General features: G+C 33.8%; 1 protein-coding gene across 1 annotated transcript; it reads right to left on the bottom strand.

The window, feature by feature from the left end:
• Window positions 1-1944: 1944 nt before the first annotated feature.
• LOC149475235 (uncharacterized) lies at window positions 1945-10618 on the bottom strand. Its single transcript, XM_089713581.1, has 8 exons — window positions 10390-10618; window positions 9972-10137; window positions 9646-9768; window positions 9232-9315; window positions 7915-8139; window positions 6262-6575; window positions 5168-5391; window positions 1945-4597 (listed from the first exon to the last, which is right to left on the bottom strand). The coding sequence occupies exons 1-8, from the start codon at window positions 10458-10460 to the stop codon at window positions 3618-3620; spliced, it is 2187 nt and encodes a 728-aa protein (XP_089569707.1). The 5' UTR covers window positions 10461-10618; the 3' UTR covers window positions 1945-3617.
• Between the last annotated feature and the right edge of the window lie 10643 nt (window positions 10619-21261).

Below are 21261 nucleotides of genomic sequence, written 5' to 3' on the forward strand. Positions count from 1 at the left end.
CCATCCATACCAACAATTTCTCGCGTGAATGCGTGTGGCGCTGGTGAGCGGCCTCTTTCGGTGCATTTAGATCAATGCAAACGAGCAAATGCTCATTCTAAGCCCACTATATCAAATTATTTTTATAACTAGAGGTCCGCCCCGGCTTCGCCCGTCGTACATATTTCGCAATAAAAGGTAGCCTATGTCCTTTCTCGGGTATCAGAATATCTCCATACCAAATTTCATGCAAATTGGTTCAGTAGTTTAGGCGTGATTGAGTAACAGACAGACAGACAGAGTTACTTTCGCATGTATAATATTAGTATGGATATAGTATGGATGTAAACCTAAGGTGTAAAGGGGCATGGAGCATTCTTTCGTTGTTCTTTAGTGCGTTCAAAAAGATTCTATGCAATGTTTTAATACTGAACAGACTGAACTACACTGAATATCTGTTTTAGGCCCTGCGCAGACGGCACACTTTTTGTGCGATCGAGTCTGCGGCGCACAAAAAGTCTGCATGGCGCGCAAAAAGTCGGTCGCGGATTTTTCACAGACTCAACGCACACGACGCACATCTTCGATCATTTTGTCGGCAGAGCTGTAGGGACGTAGACGCTATGGAAATCGTGTAAAGTGTGCGCCGTCTGCGTTAGCGCGCGTTGAAGCAAACGTTCAATTCTTTTCACACACTTTTGTGCGGAGCGGCGCGGTGCGGTCTGCCCGAATTACACGGATTTTTTGTGCGCCGGACTTTTTGCGCGTCGTGTGCGTTACTGCATATAATTTCATAGGTTCTATTTTCACAGACTAAAAAGTGCGTCACGGATAGTCTGTCGTCTGCGCATGGCCTAAGAGTTTTCGTTTACACTAAAAGATCACGAAAGAATGCTTTTACTTTGGCTCTTTATTCGTTTGGTCTAAACGCACCATTTAAGATTGTACATCATTTTTTTATTTTGAGGTTTAACTCTTGCCTGTTACTTCCTCCACTTTTTGCTTAGACTTTTTGACCATATTAATATATATTTTATACGGGGATTAATATATTATATATTGTGGTTCTGTTTATCTAGTTGTCGAATTCTGTCGATAGCGGATTTCACAAGCAATTTTGAGCACTTTTTAAAGGTTCTAGCATGTTCAAGTTGATTTTACTCGTTTTTTATAATAGCGACATCTTTTTTCAATTTATATAATAAGATAAGCTTATTTCCAATTTTTAAACAGCAGAGGGCAGCAGCAACAATAAAACAACACTACACAGAACATGTAAAACAAGATGAATTTTGAATATTTTTTTTATTTTCACTGTAATAATCTGTCCCTATTTTTATTTTAATAATTAGATGCCGTAGCCCGTTATCAATATCGAGCAAAACTTTTCATTTCGAGTATTTTTGGATTTGAACTCGAACACCATTCGACTATTATTTTTTACTAGCTGTGCCATGCGGTTTTACCCGCATTACATTTGTCTTAGCGTGATGATGGCCTTCCTCGATAAATGGGCTATCCAACACTGAAAGAATTTTCCACTATGATTTTCCAAATCGGACCAGTTGTTCCTGAGATTAGCGCGTTCAAACAAACAAACTCTTCAGCTTTATAATATTAAGTATAGATATTAAGTGTAGATTTGTCTAGTATTTTTAAAGAGGCGACGTAAATACTTATTCTCGGAAAACCACTGATGTTACTTGGCAGTAATGTTACACCAGAATACTGAATTACACAAACTAGCTTTTGCCCACGACTTTAAACCAAGCGGCTCAGCTAAGTCTACTAGTTATAATATATATTATTAATTATTGTAGTATTGTATTGTAAACACGCGTTTTTAACCCCAAAGTTTTTTGTGAGATGTCAAAATGAAAAATGTCTGTTTTTTGTGAGAGTGAACCTATGGTATTTTCTGTTAGGTAAGGTAAAGGTAAATAAAACTATAATGTATATAAAAATTCTTTAATACCATCTACTTACTTATTACTAAAATTTAACAAAATTATCAAGAACATGGTAAATGCGTGAAACGCTCTATCATGTAAAAAGAATTTATACAGAACTTAAAATATTTATGTATATTGAAGCAAAAAAAGTAAATAAATTATTTACAAAGTAAAACAACATTTCATATGTCTTTATACAAACATAAACTAAATAACTTTTATATGACAAAAGCATTATATTAATTACAATAACTAAAATACATATACTAAGGCCGCGTTTCCATCTGCCGAAATGTCCAACAGACTGTCGGACTTTTCTTGCAGATGGCAACGCGGCCTAAAGTGCGCCACACACGGTGAAGTTACTATAATAACCCGGAATTTTGTGGGTCACTTGTAACAGGATGGCGGTTCTACAGTGGTCTAGGACGCAATGACAAAAAGAAAAATGATGGTCAGAACGCTGATACCGGATACCTTAAGATACTGTAATATAAAATATTACTGTATCTTAAGATAAAATATTATAGTACCTTCACCGTGTGTGACGCGCTTAAGACTTTGTAGCAAGACATTTTACTTATAGCACAGAATACATAATAGTAGCTAAACGCTACAGAACGGACACTCTCCGCCTCCCGCCAAAATTAAACTTACCTCACCCCCGCGCGATCAGACATAAAATGGGCCATATTTTTCTACAAGGACGATACGCAACGAAGATTGACAACATTAATCAAATTGACTTAAAGTAATTTTATTATTTTGGATTTGTGATTATCGTTTTCGTAGAAAATGGTTAGATATTGTGCTGTTTACGGATGTATTTCATCAGAAAAACGCGAATTTTTTTTACGCTAGTCACAAATGTGCCAACCATAAAGCGTTAACACACACATTTGCAGTCTCTACAGTGTGACTGTCAAAACGATCATTTTGTATGGAGTGTCCGGGGTGTGCTTATAGTTAAGGTTAATGTCAAATTTAACAATAACATTAACGGTAACTTTTACAGTGCCAGCGAAATGGGTTACACCAGCGTATTTTTTTAGCTAAAATTATCAAAGTCCCAAATTAAATGTCATCTCATTTTGAATTTGACACCTCTGACATTTATTTAACGTTAACTAGCTTTAACCGGTGAAAAAAGAGCGGTTATAGTTATGGCAGCCGTACACGGACTTCTCGAGCAATCGGTCGTTGACGGCTCGAGCAGTCCGTGTACGGTGTACGGCCGCCCTTAGTGTTAAAATTCTGACGTCTTCTATAAAATTATCAAATGGTGCAATTCATATTTTCCCTAACCGTTACTTTATCGTGTTTGTTATTGCTAAAGTAACATGATGCATCCCAGCCTATGTTTGGAATATGTATCTTGCTAAAGATAGAAAAAGATACGTTATTCGGGATAAAATATTAGATCCCTCTAGCTGCCCCAGCAGTTCTGCCCTATTGCCCCTTTTTCGTGTTTACCCTCCAAAAGAATCATCTTTGTCTTAACAAAAAACGTTAAAAAATTGCCAAACTTGTCGAGCCGTTCTCGATAGTTTATCAATACAAGCAATTAATTTTGAATATATGGATTTGTTCGACTTGTAATATAGTTCGAAAACTCACTCACTATTCTGATTATTGCTCAATATTAACAATTTAAATGCACGCCAAAAAAGGTGTTTTCAGCGTTTATTACGAAATTGTACTACTGAATACTCTATACACTGTGCCCACAGAGGATTTTCCAATCGCGACTTCATTATCTCTTTCACGATTCGTGTTCTCAGATATTTTACCATGTCGTATATATTCTAACTTAGTTGTTGCAGGCGAATTTTTCCCACGTATCAGGTGTTGTGGTAACGGTGCGTCGCGATCAAAATGTTTCGTGACAAAATCTCTATACGTATCATTGAACGTCACTTTAGTTGTGTCCGTTTGATTTTCACTGTTCGAGGTATCTGTTTGAACGTTTTTGTTACACTTGTCTTGTTCGGCATTTTTAAACTGCGTGCTAGTTTTAAATAACTCCAATTCAACATCTTCAAGTTCGACTGACCTAGTACCACTATCACTGTTATTATCACTATCACTATCGATTTCAACACTCGCTAACGAGAACGTATTCACTATTTTCGGGGTTGTATCAAATTTGGGTCTTTTCACTGCACTCGCATCACTATCAGGCAACGTATTTGGTATTTGCGCAAAATTGTCCTGTTCTGTATTTGCTATTTCTTCATCATAGCTCGTCAATATAGACGCCATTTCTAGCGCCTTGCTCATTAGAACCTTCAATCTGTTCACGTCAATCTTCGCCGCGTCAACCACAATGTTCTCTAGCAATATTTTGAATTTCAAGTACTGGTCGTTGCCGTCCATTATTACTTTTGTAGCATTGTATCCTTCGACTGGGTTGAGCAGTTTCGATATATAATATTTCTTGAATTTCGCTGGCAATGTGTGTTTCTTCTTCATAAGCTCGTGTGTTTCGAAGAGATCAACGTGTATGCCGTTCCCATACTCTTGGGCGATCATTAAACCGGGACATATTTGCGCCCTACTCCCGTTCACAGATACGCAGCGGTAATATTGTTTATTGTCGTGTTCCTCCGCTTTCGTATATTGCACCAACGTTTGTGCCTCTATGTATTCTTTCCATGATCGAAAATCTGCGAATAGAACAAATTTTAAAGTTATTTTTTGGCAGTTTGTTATACTAAACTTAAGTGATTAGAGAAAAAAATCTTGATTCTCATATAAGTAATCGATTTTTGAGAAAATTTAAAAAAAAACGCGTGTGTGCCGAGAACACATGTCAGAAGTGAAACTTCTTTGGCAGTTTCAAAGATACCAAAATCACGGTATTGCCGTGACGCGAACTTGAAATTTTACTGTCAACGAATAAAAATGAAACCCGTTTTCCTTGGTCCCGGCATCACCCGTGAACAGGTGGACCGATTTCGATAATTTTTTATAACATTCCTTGAAGTACGAGGATTGTTCTTATGTAGAGAAAACGTAAATATGTACCACGGGCGAAGCCGGGGCGGACCGCTAGTGTTATAAAGAAGTAAAATTTTGTAGGAACGAGATAGATATATATATTTTTTATAACATTCCTTGAAGCATTTATTTATTATATTCCTTGAAGTACGAGCATGGTTCTTATGGAGAGAAAACGTAAACATGTACCACGAGCGAAGCCGGGGCATACCACTAGCTATTGCTCACAAACTCACCTCTATAGCTGGGAAAATACATTGTTTCCTTCGCCTGTCCGTGTACTTGCATATGATTTTCAATCTCCATAGTTGTAAAAAACTTTTTGCATATTGCACAATGATAAGTGCTCGCGTCACAAACTAAGTTCCCCTGAATGCATTGGTGGAATAATAACGATTTCACGGTTTTATTGCAAATAACGCACTGTTGTACAATGACTTTCTCGATGCTTTCTGGATTTCTGTAATATAAAACGCATAAAAAACAATATGCATGTCACTAGTTTGATATTTAAATAAATAAATAAATAAATATTGTAGGACATTATTACACAAATCGACCTAGTCCCACAGTAAGCTCAATTAAGGCTTGTGTTGTGGGTACTAGGCGACGATAAATATAATATTTAATAAATACATATATAGATAACACCCACACCCAAGAACACAAATAATTCATCACACAAATATTTGCCCTGACCGGGCAACTGCGTCGTCGTCAATTTAGTTATATAGCATTTAAATCCCTACTAATATTATAAATGCGAAAGTAACTCTATTTGTCTGTCTGTTTGTTACGCTTTCCCGCTTCAACCGATTTTGATGAAATTTTGGCACAGACAATCTTAAGACACTGAGAAAGAACATAGGCTACCTTATATCAAAACACCACGCGGGCGAAGCCGCGGGCGGAAGCTAGTCTTTAATATAGTATATAAATCTCGTGACACAATGTTTGTCCTCAATGGACTCCTAAACCACTTAACCGATTATAATAAAATTCGCACACCATGTGCAGTTCGATCCAACTTGAGAGGTAGGATAGGTTTTATCCCGGAAATCCCACGGGAAAGGGAACTATGCGGGGTTTTCTCTGAAAACTCGGGCGAAGCCGCGGGCGGAAAGCTAGTATAGTATATAAATCTCGTGTCACAATGTTTGTCCTCAATGGACTCCTAAACCACTTAACCGATTATAATAAAATTCGCAAACCATGTGCAGTTCGATCCAACTTGAGAGATTCATTCCTAGTTTAAACATGTAGGTACCACGGGCGAAGCCGGGGCGGACCCCTAGTAAATAAATGTATGTATTTCACTTTAGATACTTACATTCCACCTACACTGTGGTAAAATTGCAGATGCTCAACCACATTTATATGTTTAGGGTACAATATATTACACATAGGACATTCGTAATACTCGAACAATTCTACTTTTCTCGTTACATTGGCAGTTAAATCTTCTGGCGGGTTGTTCTTCGTTAAAAAATCATTGTGAACTATTTGTCCGTTCAACAAATTCGTCCTGACAGCTATGTTTGGACATATAGATCTGATTGTATGCGAGTCCTGCTCTTTCATGGTTCCTTCTTGGTTACTTTCTGCTTGTTCTTGTTTTATATCACTTATAGTAATGGTTTCGATCTGGAAAGATATTGTTAATCTATATATAAAACTCAAAGGTGACTGATACAGTGACTATCAACGCACAGCCCAAACCACTGGACGTATCGGGCTGAAATTTGGCATGCAGGTAGATGTTAGGACGTAGGCATCCGCTAAGAAAGGATTTCCCGAAATTCTTGCGGGAACGGGGAAAAACGGGGATGCACGTACAAAGTCGTGGGCGGAAGCTAGTTTTTATTTTATATTTATGTGATGAATATATAGTGAAGTATATTATAATCTGTATGGGGTAACTTATTCTACTAATATTATAAATGCGAAAGTTAGTGGCAATAGATGTATGTTTGTTATTCTTGCACATAAAAACTACTGAACAAATTACAATGAAAATTCGTATGTAGATGAAGGCCCAAAATAGGACATAGTCCATGTTTTATCCTAGAAATCCAACAGGAATGAGAATTATGCGGGTTTTCCTTTGAATATGCGGGCGATTATCTTATTTAATAAACAATTAAAATATAAAACTCATGATATTTAATATTGGCACCAATAAATAATAATAAATAAATATTTGCCGACAATTTTCACACACGGCACGATCTGATCCCATGCTAAGCTTTCGCTTGTGTTATGGAAACCAGATGGCTGATAAACATACATATATAATTTTAAATAAATACTTAGATAGATAATTAACACCCAGACACAGAACAAACATCTATATTCATCACACAAATATTTGCCTCGGGTGGGAATCGAACCCTCGATCAGTGACTAGGAAGGCAGAGTCACTACCAACCAAGCCAACTGCACAATCATTTTTAAATTTGATAAGTGTTTTTGTATTTAAACTGTCCACTTATTCAAAATCGAGTATATCTGAATCAGTTAGAAAGAAAGAAAGAAAGAAAGAAAGAAAAAACATTTATTTCAAGGACATTAAAAATAAAAACATTCACATAAAAAACAACAGCAAAAAACTTAAAACATAAAAAGCAAACATACATTACAATTTAACTACAACTTAGAAAAGAGGAAAAAAAAATAATAATAAAAAATAAGGAGACAAAAAATTACACTAAATTAGTACGGTTACATACAAGCATACAAGTGAAGCTAATATATATGTATATTATTAAGCTATTGCATAGCTTCTATCGCGGGCCTTGATCACACGGACGGAATCTAGAAATTCCGTAACGAAAAACCTCACGCTCCCCACTCCAACGGGCACGGAGGTGTGGCTTGAAGGCATAGCATGCAATAGCTTTACTGCGGCAGTCCCCGAGGGCCACACGTCTTTTTTTTAACATGTTTTACCCCAAAAAATAATATAAGCGTGTTAAAAAGATACCTCGTCTTCATCTAACACTATCGGAGTGTTAGGTCTCCGGAAATCGTCGGTATAATCGATACCATTCTTCTTCAAAACACGCCACACCTTAGTTAGACTTGTATTGAGGATTGATGCGGTTTTTTCACATATTCGTCTATGCTTCTTGTCATTTAGTGGCAATGTTTTCATGAAATGTTTATACACATTCACAATATTAATTTCATCTGCTTCCTTAGATACATTCTGTAAAATAAAAATTCTAATATTAAAATGCTGAAGAGTTTGTTTGTTTGTACGCGCCACTCTCAGGAACTACTGGTCTGTTTCGAAAAATTCTTTCGGTGTTAGATAGTCCATTTGTCGAGGGAAGCCATATTATATCATCATGCTAAGACCAACAGGAGCGGAGCCACGCGGGTGAAACCGCGGAGCACAGCTGAAAGTGTGATAACAACTAAAATGTAAAGGCATGTTTTGTCCTAAGTACAGAGAGAGACTGGCCTCCTCTCCATTGTTTATTTATTTATCTATGTTATAATAAAAACACCTTTTCTTTGCTATAAACCTCACGGAGCCCGAGACCTTTCCGACGAATGCAAAACCGTGGAAATCGGTTCGTGCTTTCTGTAGTTATAGCGTCAGGAAGGAAAACCCGACTTATTATATAGCAAAAAAGAATACAATTAATACCGACCATAATGTTTCGCGTCTTTTTGGACAAGGTTCCTTTAAAATATCTGGACTTTTAAGATTGCTTTTGTTTTCTTGTTTATCTTTTACACAACGCCGTTTGACAAATTTTTATGCACTTGCATTTTAAATGACGTATAATCCGAATAATCTCATTTTGAGCATAAATCTACAGTGAAATAATTATTTATAAACAAATTTGTTATACCTACCATTTTTACGGATGTTTTTACGAATACGAAGTGGCACAATATTTAATGTTTTTTTTTGACATCTCAGAAGTAGAACAAGAATGTATTGACATTGACATATATGATCCGAGCATAGACAGAGAATACTATAGACAATGTACATTGTACTCTGTGATTGTACTCAAACAAAATTGCCACCCTTCGAAAAGAATAATGTATATATAGTTTATGTTTATATCTTTCTTCTTATATATAAAATTCTCGTGTCACAATGTTAGTCTGCATACTCCTCCGAAACGGGTGGACCGATTCTCATGAAATTTTCTATGCATATCGGGTAAGTCTGAGAATCGGCCAACATCTATTTTTCATATGTACCACGGGCGAAGCCGGGGCGGACCGCTAGTATTATATATAATAGAAATAGTGATCTCAGAGTTAAATCTGAACTTACTGTTGTAGATTCACCAACATTGAAACTAGTTCCAGGCATTGATTTATCTACATCTGTAGTTATTGGGGAATCTGGTCCATTGATCTAAATAAAAAAACAACATTATGGTAACGGCAGAAGATATTTTTTTTTCTTTTGAAAAGGTGATCTATAAGGTGATATTTAAAATAGAACCTTATAGAAATTACAATCTAGCCTACAAGACTAATAAATAATTTTATGTTAACCTAAATTTCTAATTAACTATTTCTATTTAGGAGAATGTCCATTGTCACTTGCTTAGTGTCTGATAGGAGGGAGGAAGTCACTTTGCTCGTGTGCTTTAGTATACTGATAATTGATTTAATAATAAATATTAACGAATAAAAGATACAGCAAATAGTATTTTATAAAGAGAATTACAAGTATGCTTACAAAATCGGCATCTGATCTAGATTGTATTAAATTACTGTCTTCTTCTTCTTCTTCCTTCTTAATTTTCACAGGTTCTTCAACTAGAGAACTTGTAGAAGGAATAGGAATAAGTATTTCTGATTTCTGAAAAGCAAAATTGACGAATTAGTAGTACCGGTAGTAGTAATTTAAAAGGGATTTTAAAACTACTCCTTTCGTTTCTTTAGTTTAAACATGTATTAATAATTACAACAATTAGTTTAATAGGTGAGTACATAAATCCTTTTGTGTGATTTTACAAGGTTAAATAAAAATAAATAAACCAATATTATATATATAATAATTACCAGCATCGGAACGGCATTAGGATGTAGAACAGTCAATTTCCTCTTTTTAAAAATGTCGTTTGCCGCAAAATGTTTGCTACAAAGTTTAGAAAACTTATTTGGTGTAAAATTTGGTCGCTCCGTAGCCTCAATCCAACGCATTCGTAAATCATCGTTTATAGGAAAACTAAAACAAATAAATTTAACTGTAAGAACTGCATTTAATTATTTCAAAAAATTACTTGGGAGTTTTGGGGAAATTTAGTACCAGAAGATGGCAACACTAAAGCTAATTATTTTTAGGTTATATCAAGGTAAACAATCGACTTTTTAGGCTTAGGTATTTGAGGCGCAAAGTTAAGGTCTCCATTTTATTACGTATATTAATAATTAACGTAACTATAAAGCTGAACAGCTTTATCAAATGAACCGTACTTACGAGTGGAAAGACAAATTGGGAAGCTTCATTCCACTGTCACTTTTGCACCCCAATACGCTACAACGAACCATTATTCCGGGTAAACACTTTGAAGAAAGTCTTCTACAATGCCTGAAGCTTACTCTGAAGGTTATAGCGCCTTAACCTCAATCACTACTCATAAAATTTGAATTTAATTTTGAAAAACAAAAGAGCAACGGATACCTGTCAAATTTCTTCAAATTTGTTTAGCAAACTGGTTTGCACTTTGCTAATAATTGCTGGCATTGGAAAACCGGGTACGCATGACGCAACGCAAAACAAAACATCGAATCGTGTTGTCTCGATTCTTATCATGACGTGGGCATAAGTCGTTTTCTTTCTCGTGTGAATGCGGTGGAAGCTATCACTTTGTCTTATGTCTCTGTCTACGCTTCAACCACAGAATATATTTTAAAGGTACATTAGCACAATCGCGCGAATAGCAAGGCGAAAAACTTGGATACTCAGAGGAATAAACCTATAGAGTTCTTATATTGAGACAGAACAAAATACATATTTTCTAATCTACTTACTCTTAGTCAATAACAGCATAAGTCAGATTGAGATAGCGATAGAGTATCTGCACTGTCTTCAAACGTAGTGCGCCGGCAGTCAGTTTGTTTTCCAACCAGCTGGTGGGCTCAGTGCGTCAAGTGTTTTTAACGAAATATTTAGAAAATATAAAGTGTATAGTGTTTCTTTTTATTTGTCAGTGTGCTAAAATGACTATTGTATGTTTAGCTACCGGCTATTACTAGTCGAATGGGAGTTTTGGATGAAAACAATGAAAAAATATCTTTCCATCGGTAAGTGATTTTCAGCAAATTGATAAATATTTATGTTCTAACCCTATTTGAAGGTTATATCAAGCGCTTTTTTATAAGTTTATGTTGTAACTGTAACATTTACCCACTTTATGGGGTTGTGGAATACAAAAGAATTAAATAATTTTTAAAAAATGTCACAATATTATCAAGTTTGGCATTTTGTTTACCACCGTAGTGTTGTAACACATCTAGCGTATATTATCGATTTATGACAAAAAATCTATTTCATATTAAGGTTGATGTTCCGACCGTCCCTCCATACATTTTTGATTACCTCTAAACACTTAACACAGACACTATTTCTTTAAAACTAATCATTTTACCACTTCTCTATAATGAAATGTGTGCGCGTTCGACCTTTTTAATCAATAATTTACAATATTTACTTAGAAAAACAACAGTAAAATACCGGAAAAATTTGACACTTCTACAGTAGTGTGCGTGACTTTTGCCAAGCGAAACACGACATAAAGCACGACATCTAGCGCATAGACTATATACTTATTACAGATCTAGCGCGTCAATGTCTAAACGAAAGGCGATGTTTAGACATTGACGCGCTAGATGTCGTGCATTCGCGTTCGTTATCTTATGCATAATGAGCATAATTCTAATAAATCAAAGTTCTGTGTAAAAATTGAGTAATTTCATTTCCAATCGTTCAAAGAAAATAACAATAAAATAAAATAAAACTAATGACCTTAGAAACTATGTTTTTTTTAATTTATTACTCATTATTGTTCGTCCGTCGTAGGTCTGTAAACTGTATTGTACACTGAAGGTAAATGGTACTGTAGGTACTTTAGTTCGGCGTCGTCGCTCGTCGGCTTGATATAAAATTACATTCTTGATTTCATTGACACGCGCTATGATTTGCGCGCGGAATTTCTTGTGTTGTGAATTTATTTTTGTATGCTATGCATTTTAATTGATTCAAATTGCAATGTTTCTCTAGTATGCATTTGAGACTATATTGTAAATTGTAATAATTGATCGTGGGTATAGTAATTAATTATTCTAATAACGCAATGAGTAATATATGTATTTTCGGTGGGATTCAAAACAAAAAATTGGCCCGTGATTTTTATGAAATTTCACCACATTGCAAATCACATCAATCATAGTTCATACACATGTATGACGAAAGTGATTAGTATTGTGGCTAACATTGACTCATCAGTTCATCACTGAAACCAGTGATAAATCAGTACCTATATCATATTGTGTTTGAATATTTTTAAACAATGATATAAGTATACAATTATTATAAATCGGTAAACTATCAAAGTAATCACAAACTTGCAAACATTGGTAAAATGTCCAGTAGTTTATGAGCCTATTCATTACAATCAAACAAACAAACAAAGTTTTCCTCTTTATAATATTAGTGTAGACAAACACTATGAATACGATCACGAATGCAAATTCGGGGATTTTCTAATTATTGCTAAATAATAATTGAATTCGTTTTGAAATACTCTATAATTTTTAGTGTATAAATAGACATTTATAATGTGGTGCTCATTTTTTTTGTACTGCTAACGCTATTGTAGGTACCTATTTTCGTTGTTTTATTTCAAGTGAACACGGCCATACAATTTTGTCACGAGCCGCCTATGATTGTAGGTACTTTTGTTAGGCTCCTTCGTCGTCCGCGTCGGCTCGAAAGTTCTTGATTTCATTGTCACGCGCTATGATTTGCGCGCGGATTTTCTTGTGTTGTGAATTTATTTTTGTATTATTATTATTTTTTATTTATTTTTTTATTTTATTGATTCAAATAAAATATTTCACTAGTATGCATTTGAGACTATATTGTATTATGTATAATTTATCGTAGGTATAGTTATTCTTATAACGCAGTTATATTTTCGGTGGGACAATTTGACCCGTGATTTTTCTGAAATATCACCACGTTGCAAATCACATCAATCATACACACGTATGACGAAAGTATAGTGGCTATAATTGACTCATCAGTTCATCACTGAAACCAGTGATAAATCAGTACATATATCATATTTTATTGTGTTTGAATATTTTTTAAACAACGATATATACAATATTATTATAAATCGGTAAACTACCAAAGTACTTCCGAATTTTCAGACAGACAAACAAGTAGTTTGAACACGCAGTTTTCTTATACTAGTAGCAAAAATCAAAACCATAATATTATGATTCCCTACTATATTTTACTAAAAGTCGAGTGCGTCGAAATCGTAAATAATAATATGTTTTTCACCTTCCTGGTTATTTTCCCATAGTAAATAGTGTTTTAGGTTTGTTGTTGTAGGTAGGAATAATAATAATTATTCTTACATGTTGGTTATGAAATGTATATTGAAATAATTTACTTTTACAAATCATTAGTGATATAAGTTTTGAGTGAAAATGCTTGGATCAGCATAATATTATATGGTACTTCAAATACATGTTTTGATAAAAAAAACAATAGTGTAATAAAATAAAACTGCGTTTTATTGTAATCAATGTTGACAATTTTAAATTCCAAAATTATTGATCAATAAAATAGTTTACACCAACAAATATAACTTTTATTTTTATAACAATCGTTCATAATATAAACCGTAGCAGGTGGCGTTTTGAAGTTCTGTCTACTCATACAGAAAAATGGAAAACTTGTTTTTTTTGTAAACAATTTATTACTCATGTTGTTTGGCAACTCGAAGCGTGGTCGTCCGTCGTAGGTACTTTTGTTCGGCGTCGCGTCGTCGTCCGCGTCGGCTTGATATAAAACATTCTTGATTTCATTGACACGCGCTATGATTTGCGCGCGGAATTTCTTGTGTTGTGAATTTATTTTTGTATGCTATGCATTTTAATTGAATCAAATTGCAATATTTCTCTAGTATGCATTTGAGACTATATTGTAATAATTGATCGTGGGTAGGTATAGTAATTAATTATTCTAATAACGCAATTATATTTTCGGTGGGATTCAAAACAAAAAATTGGCCCGTGATTTTTATGAAATTTCACCACATTGCAAATTATATATTATACAATTACAATTACAATTATTATAAATCGGTAAACTATCAAAGTAATTACAAACTTGCAAAATATGCTTTTCCGAATTTTCAGACAGACACACAATTTTATTAGTTTGTTTTAGCAAAGTAGGTACCTATACCTATACGCTTACGTCGCGCGTCGCGTCGTCGAAAACGGTGCGCCCAGAAACAAACATACCTAATTCAGTTACAATCCTTTTTTTGTTCCGTAATTTATTGTATTTATTCTAATACGATTTTTTTTATTCGTCGGCCAGTTCTACTAGGTATAAAAAGATAAAATTGAAATATAATTATTGTAGCGACAGCCATATTATGTTACTATGTTTTCGTAAATATGTTTTTCACCTTCCTGGTTATTTTCACATAATCTTATCTTATATATAAAAATGAATCGCAAAATGTGTTGGTAAGCGCATAACTCGAGAACGGCTGAACCGATTTCGATCATTCTTTTTTTATTATATTCCTTGAAGTACGAGGATGGTTTTTATGTAGAGAAAACGTAAATATTATGTACCACGGGCGAAGCCGGGGCGGACCGCTAGTATATATATATATAAATGAATCGCAAAATGTGTTGGTAAGCGCATAACTCGAGAACGGCTGAACCGATTTCGATAATTCTTTTTTTATTATATTCCTTGAAGTACGAGGATGGTTCTTATGTAGAGAAAACGTAAACATGTACCACGGGCGAAGCCGGGGCGGACCGCTAGTCTAATATAAAAATGAATCGCAAAATGTGTTGGTAAGCGCATAACTCGAGAACGGCTGAACCGATTTCGATAATTCTTTTTTTATTATATCCCTTGAAGTACGAGGATGGTTCTTATAGCTAGAGAGCTAGTTAGTTTAGTTTTAGTGCAGTGGCAGTGTAAATGTTGTTGTTGAGGTTATGTAAATTTAACACTTTAGTTAACTACCAAGATATAAAGAAATGAGGATAGGACACAATAACTATTGGTTGAGGTATTTATAAACTCATAATATACTTTTAAAAAAATCACGTTTTAATAAATTTCTAGAATTAAATTAGAACAGCTGATTCAAAATAGCCTAAAAAATCTTAATAATAATAATTACGCTTCACAGCAAGAAGAAATGTACCATATGTACCCGCACAAAGTCGATATTGTGTTGCCTACCGTTCGACTCAATGGCTAGGGTTGTAACTACCTTTAATAATTATTACCAAACTAATAAACCGAGTGATGCGAAATAACCATAATTCTTTTAGAGTTTGATAAAATGATCAGGCAGGTATTTTCTTTAATCCTCTGAATTCTCGGTTACTAAATTGTATCGTTGAAATTATTCTTAATCGCGTAAATTTAATAAATAATCATATGGAAAACACTTTTCATTTGTTTTTTTACTTTCACGCCCAACTACTATACAATAATTACGTTGTTTCGGTATTTTGACGAGAAAACGCAGGAAACATCCGTTGTATCATTTTAGATAGATTGTATATTTTGTATCTGTAGAATTGAAATCAAAGCTATGTATATGTTGTCTCCATTCTTTTCTTATCGGATTGTTGATCCCAATGCGAATGCGTCACTTAAATTTTATAAAAGACAATTAAGAACATCAAAAATAAAGTGATACGTAAATATTTCACAGTGCAATATATTATGTAATTAATAATAATTATATATTTATGAAAAAATAATTACATCAGATTTAATAATAGCAATTGTTTTGAATGTACATAATATGAATAAATGATTACATCATAATAGTAATAATCACAATTGTTTTATTTCCCATTTGTTGCAACCCTAGCATATTTTCATGTAGCAGCAGAAGTACCTACACTGGCGGCGCGGCGGCATCGTGCGACATCAAAGGCATTGCCTTACTAGGTAAGTTTATAATGACTCATTTCTTTTATTATATAATTTACGTTTTACTTTTACAGAATCAGATTCAATGGATTATGAAGACGAGTCACACAACGCCATACGATAGTGATGATGAATGAACATTTCAATAAATGCATGCGTGTTTTTTTATGTTGTTTTGTAATTGTTAATTGTTTCTTAAATAAAGAAATAAACTAAATATTTAAATGATGATTTGTTATTTGCAACACAACTTTATATTTGAGATTCTTTACAAATGTATATTTAGTTTTGTATCATCAAATTTATAAATTTTATTCCATAGTTTTCAAAATTAAATGTAAATGACCATAAAAACATTAATAAAGTAAATCATTGATGTAAGGTCAGGGAACGTAATACATATATACATCTGACCATGTAGAAGCTAAGTCTTGTTGACTGCTGAAGTCTGTAAAGTTTTGTTGTCTGCTGAAGTCAGTACGCAATGAAAATGTCTGCCGTTTCGAAAATAAGTTTTTAAGACCCTAATAAATAAAATATATGAATGGCAGATCTGGTCAAATACTTTCAAAATTGTATTTTTTTCAGCACTTTCATAAGTGTCTGCCAGAATGTTATCCGCGTGATAATGGTCTGCCATTGTTATTTTCCGATAGTAATAATAATCTATTTTCAAATATCAAAATGGCAGACGTGGTCAAATGGTTTCAAAGTTCGCCAAAAATTTCCACCTGTCTTACCTAAGCGCGCGCCCCGTCCACCACTCTGGGCTTAGTGACTCCTCATCTCATGTATAGTAGGTATAGGGGAATCAACACACAAAAATCCAGGTCTGGTCAAATACATACAGGTAGCTTTGCGCTAGCTCTCTAGCTATTACTTCTTATGGAGAGAAAACGTAAACATGTACCACGGGCGAAGCCGGGGCGGACCGCTAGTAAATAATAAAATAATAAATAGTGTATTAGATTTGTTATTGTATCTTGTATACCTACGAATAATTATTCTTACGTCTTGTTGGGAAATGTTCAAATACCTACCTATTGAAATAATTTACTGTTACAAATCATTAGTGTTATTAGTTTTGAGTGAATAGGCATGGATCAGAAATTCAGAATATAATATGCTACTAACTACTCAAACATGTATGTATGTAACATGTTTACACAACAAACACCACTGACCTCTATAACTATAAGTTATAGAGGTCAGTGACCGTCAGTGACAAACACTATGGATACCTACGCTCGCGAATGCAAATTCGGTGATTTACTAATTATTGATACCTAGTCATTGAATTCGTTTTGAAATAGCCTGTACTTTGTAATTTTTAGTGTTATAGACATTTATAAAATGTGGTGCTCATTTTTTTGTAATAAATCATCCCGAACGCTATTGTATTTTCGTTGTTTTATTTCAAGTGAACACCTATACAATTTTGTCACGAGCCGCCTCTGGCCTCTGGGTGAAATAAACAAGTCAAATGATTTTTGTTCTAATTGTATTTTGGTAGTAGTTTGTTTAGAATTTACATTACCATTGTTTAATTTTTATTTTGTATTTGCAGTAAAATAAAAAGATGAAAAACTTCATTAGGTATATTGTACGACACCTCACTCTGAATCGCGCTAGCGAAATTTTTTCGTTACAGAGCACATATACAACTTTCGGACAATCTTCATTGAGGCCGGCCGGCAAATCGAGTATGTCGAGAAACTTCACTTATTCGATGGAGGTATTCTACCTTCCTTCCTCCACAGTTGTGGGACCCCGACGTGCATTGAACACGCAGCTTTCTGATACTAGTAGCTAAAATCAAAACCACAGATATGTCTGTGATCAAAACCATAATAATATTTTTACCTATTATTTTACTAAAAGTCGAGTGCATCGAAATCGTAAATATGTTTTTCACCTTCCTGGTATTTTTTCCATAGTAAATAGTGTTTTTGATTTGTTGTTGTATGAATAATTATTCTTACTTGTTGGTTATGAAATGTATTTTGAAATAATTTACTTTTACAAATCATTAGTGATATTAGTTTTGAGTGAAAATGCTTGGATCAGCATAATATCATATTTGCTACTTCAAATACATGTTTTGATAAAAAAAAAACAATAGTGTAATGTAGGTAATAAAATAAAACTGCGTTTTATTGTAGGTAATCAATTTTGACATTATTTATTTCCCAAAATTACAATAAAATAGTTTACGCCAACAAATATAACTTTTATTTTTATAACAATCCTACTTCCTACTAATGCGAAAGTTTGTGAGGATGTGTATGTGTGTGTTTCACGCAAATACTACTGAACCGATTACAATGAAATTTAGCACACATATAGAACGTAACTTGGACACATTGAATAGGTTTTATCCCGGAAACCCCACGGGAACGGGAACTATACGGGTTTTTTTTTGAAAATGCGGGCGGAAAGCTAATCGTTCATAATAATATAAACCGTAGCAGGTGGCGTTTTGAAGTTTTGTCTACCCATACAGAAAAATGAAAACCACAGGAGATTGCCCAAGTGACTATGGCACTTGGTATCGCAATCAAACTTATTGTGTCAAGATGAAATATAGCTCAATTTAAAGCTTGATGTTAGTACTTTTAGATATGATTAAAGTTTTTATGTAAATAAGCCGCAGTTCGCGACAATAAAAATAAAACAATAGTTTTATTCAACACTTCAAAAAACTACTTAATCGAGTTTAAACTAACGATGAACGTTAAGTTTTACATTTATTACATAGGTACTTAATATTTTAATTTACAAGACAAATGTGAAAAGTAAATCGTAATTTAAACATTATTTCAAAATAACATCGAACAATGCGTCGAACACATTCATTTGACATTTCAAATAGAAACTATGACATATGACGTTTGCAAGAGAGATAGATATAGGTATGTGTCAAAACAAAACTTTTACTTTTATTTCTATTTATTCGGTATAATTACAACTTAATAGTGATAAATATGATCATTATAAATACAAATAGGAATTAACAATATCACGAACACGTGACACAACTAGTATTTTACCGATTCCATACGTAGTCATACATGTTTCAAAAGAAAAACTTTTACTTTTACTATTATTTCAATTTATCCGGTTTAATTAAGACTTAATATTGATACATATGATCTTTATAAATACAAATAGGAATTAACAATATAACGAATACGTGGCACAACTAAAATTTTACCGATACCACCCGTGGTCATTCTCCTTTGTGGGTCATTTGTAACAGGATGGCGGTTCTACAGCGAAAAAAGAAAAATGATGGTCAGAACGCTGATACCGGATACCTTAAGATACTGTAATATAAAATATTACTAGATTAGATAAAATATTATAGGTAGTATCTTCACCGTGTGTGACGCGCTTTACATTCACGCCATCTAGAGTTAAATCTTTATCATTTTTGTATACGTCTGTGTGTGTAAACGACCCTGTATGCAATGACAGATGTTAAAACGCATAATTTTACCGAATTGGGTGGATTTTAAGGCAATGATATAACATATTTCAATAAAATATAATATTCAGTAACCGCCATGACTATTCCTAGGTTTGATGACTATTCCAATTACGCAAAAACTCAAATAAACTAGAAATGTAGAATTCAGCGCCATCTAGCGGGATATTGGCTGGGAACAGATCGTTGCAATCACCTTAACGTTGATTTATTTATTTTGTTTCTTATATCAGATTTATATGTAGTTGTTGTAGCAAATAATTGATGTATATTTTCTACAGCAAGAAAATAAAAAATACCACGTGGTTGTTTTATTTTACTTATTTGTTTAGTTTGTTGTTTCTCTTTTAGATTATTAATAAATTCATTTTGTTTTAGATTTCCAGAGCTAAATAAGAAATGGGTATAAAACATGAGACGTGTAGATTGGACGCCGTCGAGCTAGATTGTGTTCACTGCATTTCGAGCCTGCGTGTTATCAAGATAGAGAGACTCTAGAAGAATTGTGCAATCTTACGCTTACGTTTTTTTTTGTTCCTTTAGATAATAAATACATTTGTGTGTGAGTGAATTTTTATTTGGAAATTTTTTTACACATTTACTATAAATGTGTAACTATGTGAAAATTAAACGGTTGATTAAATGACAGTTCTCATAGATGAGAAACTACTATTGAAATACATACTTAATATACATGCGTTTTCAAAGAAAAACCCGCATAGTTCCCATTCCTGTGGGATTTACGGGATCAAAAGTATTTTTTCCAAATTTCATTGTAATCGGTTTAGTAGTATTCGCGTGAAAGAGTAACAAACATCCATCCTCACAAACTTTCGCTTTATTAGTAGGATGTAAGGAAAATGTTTTCTTTAAAACTGTCCTTTTATGAACTTGTTAAAATTCATGCTGACTGTGCCTTTCTCCTCACTCCTTTAACTTTATTGATCTTCATTTTAAATTATGTAGTTATATTTCAAGTTTTAAAATTTATTTTAAAATATACTAGCTTTCCGCCCGCGTTTTTAAAGAAAATCCCGCACAGTTCCCGTTCACGTGGGATTTCCGGTATAAAACCTATCCTATGTGTGTATGTACAAAATTTCATTGTAATCGGTTCAGCAGTGAAAGAGAAAGTTATCCATTCTCGCATAATTTCGCATTTATTATATTCGTAGGATTAAACAAATAATGTATTCAACTGAAATTTATGATTAATTTTGTTTTTTTTTATTATTTATTATTTCACGAAACCGTAAATGCAAAATGCATTCACGATTTTATCGATTGAAGCACATCCCATCACTATCACCTTCTATCTATCTAAATACGTACCTATAGTAAAAATGGTGCCATGACTATGTTGAAACGTAGCTTGTAGTCTATAGCTATCTCATTCTTTCTTACGACGTTTTCTTTAGATAGAAAGAAACAAATATATGTAAATTGTATACGCTCGATACAAGTACTCTATAGGTTTATTCCTCTGAGCTTGGATACCTATTGTATGCATGTCTATGAGGACCCGCTGTTGGCTTTGAAATTCGCGTAAACTCAAACATAATCATTTATTTATTCAATAAGACTTCCTACAGAAGCACTTTTGAATTGACATAACTTATTTTTAACATTTACCACCATATATGAGG

Source organism: Colias philodice, chromosome 31 (genome assembly GCF_061535455.1).
Source record: "Colias philodice isolate Cphi_HAF_F1 chromosome 31, ilColPhil1 Martin Lab GWU primary, whole genome shotgun sequence".
In the NCBI taxonomy this organism is placed as follows: Eukaryota; Metazoa; Arthropoda; class Insecta; order Lepidoptera; family Pieridae; genus Colias; species Colias philodice.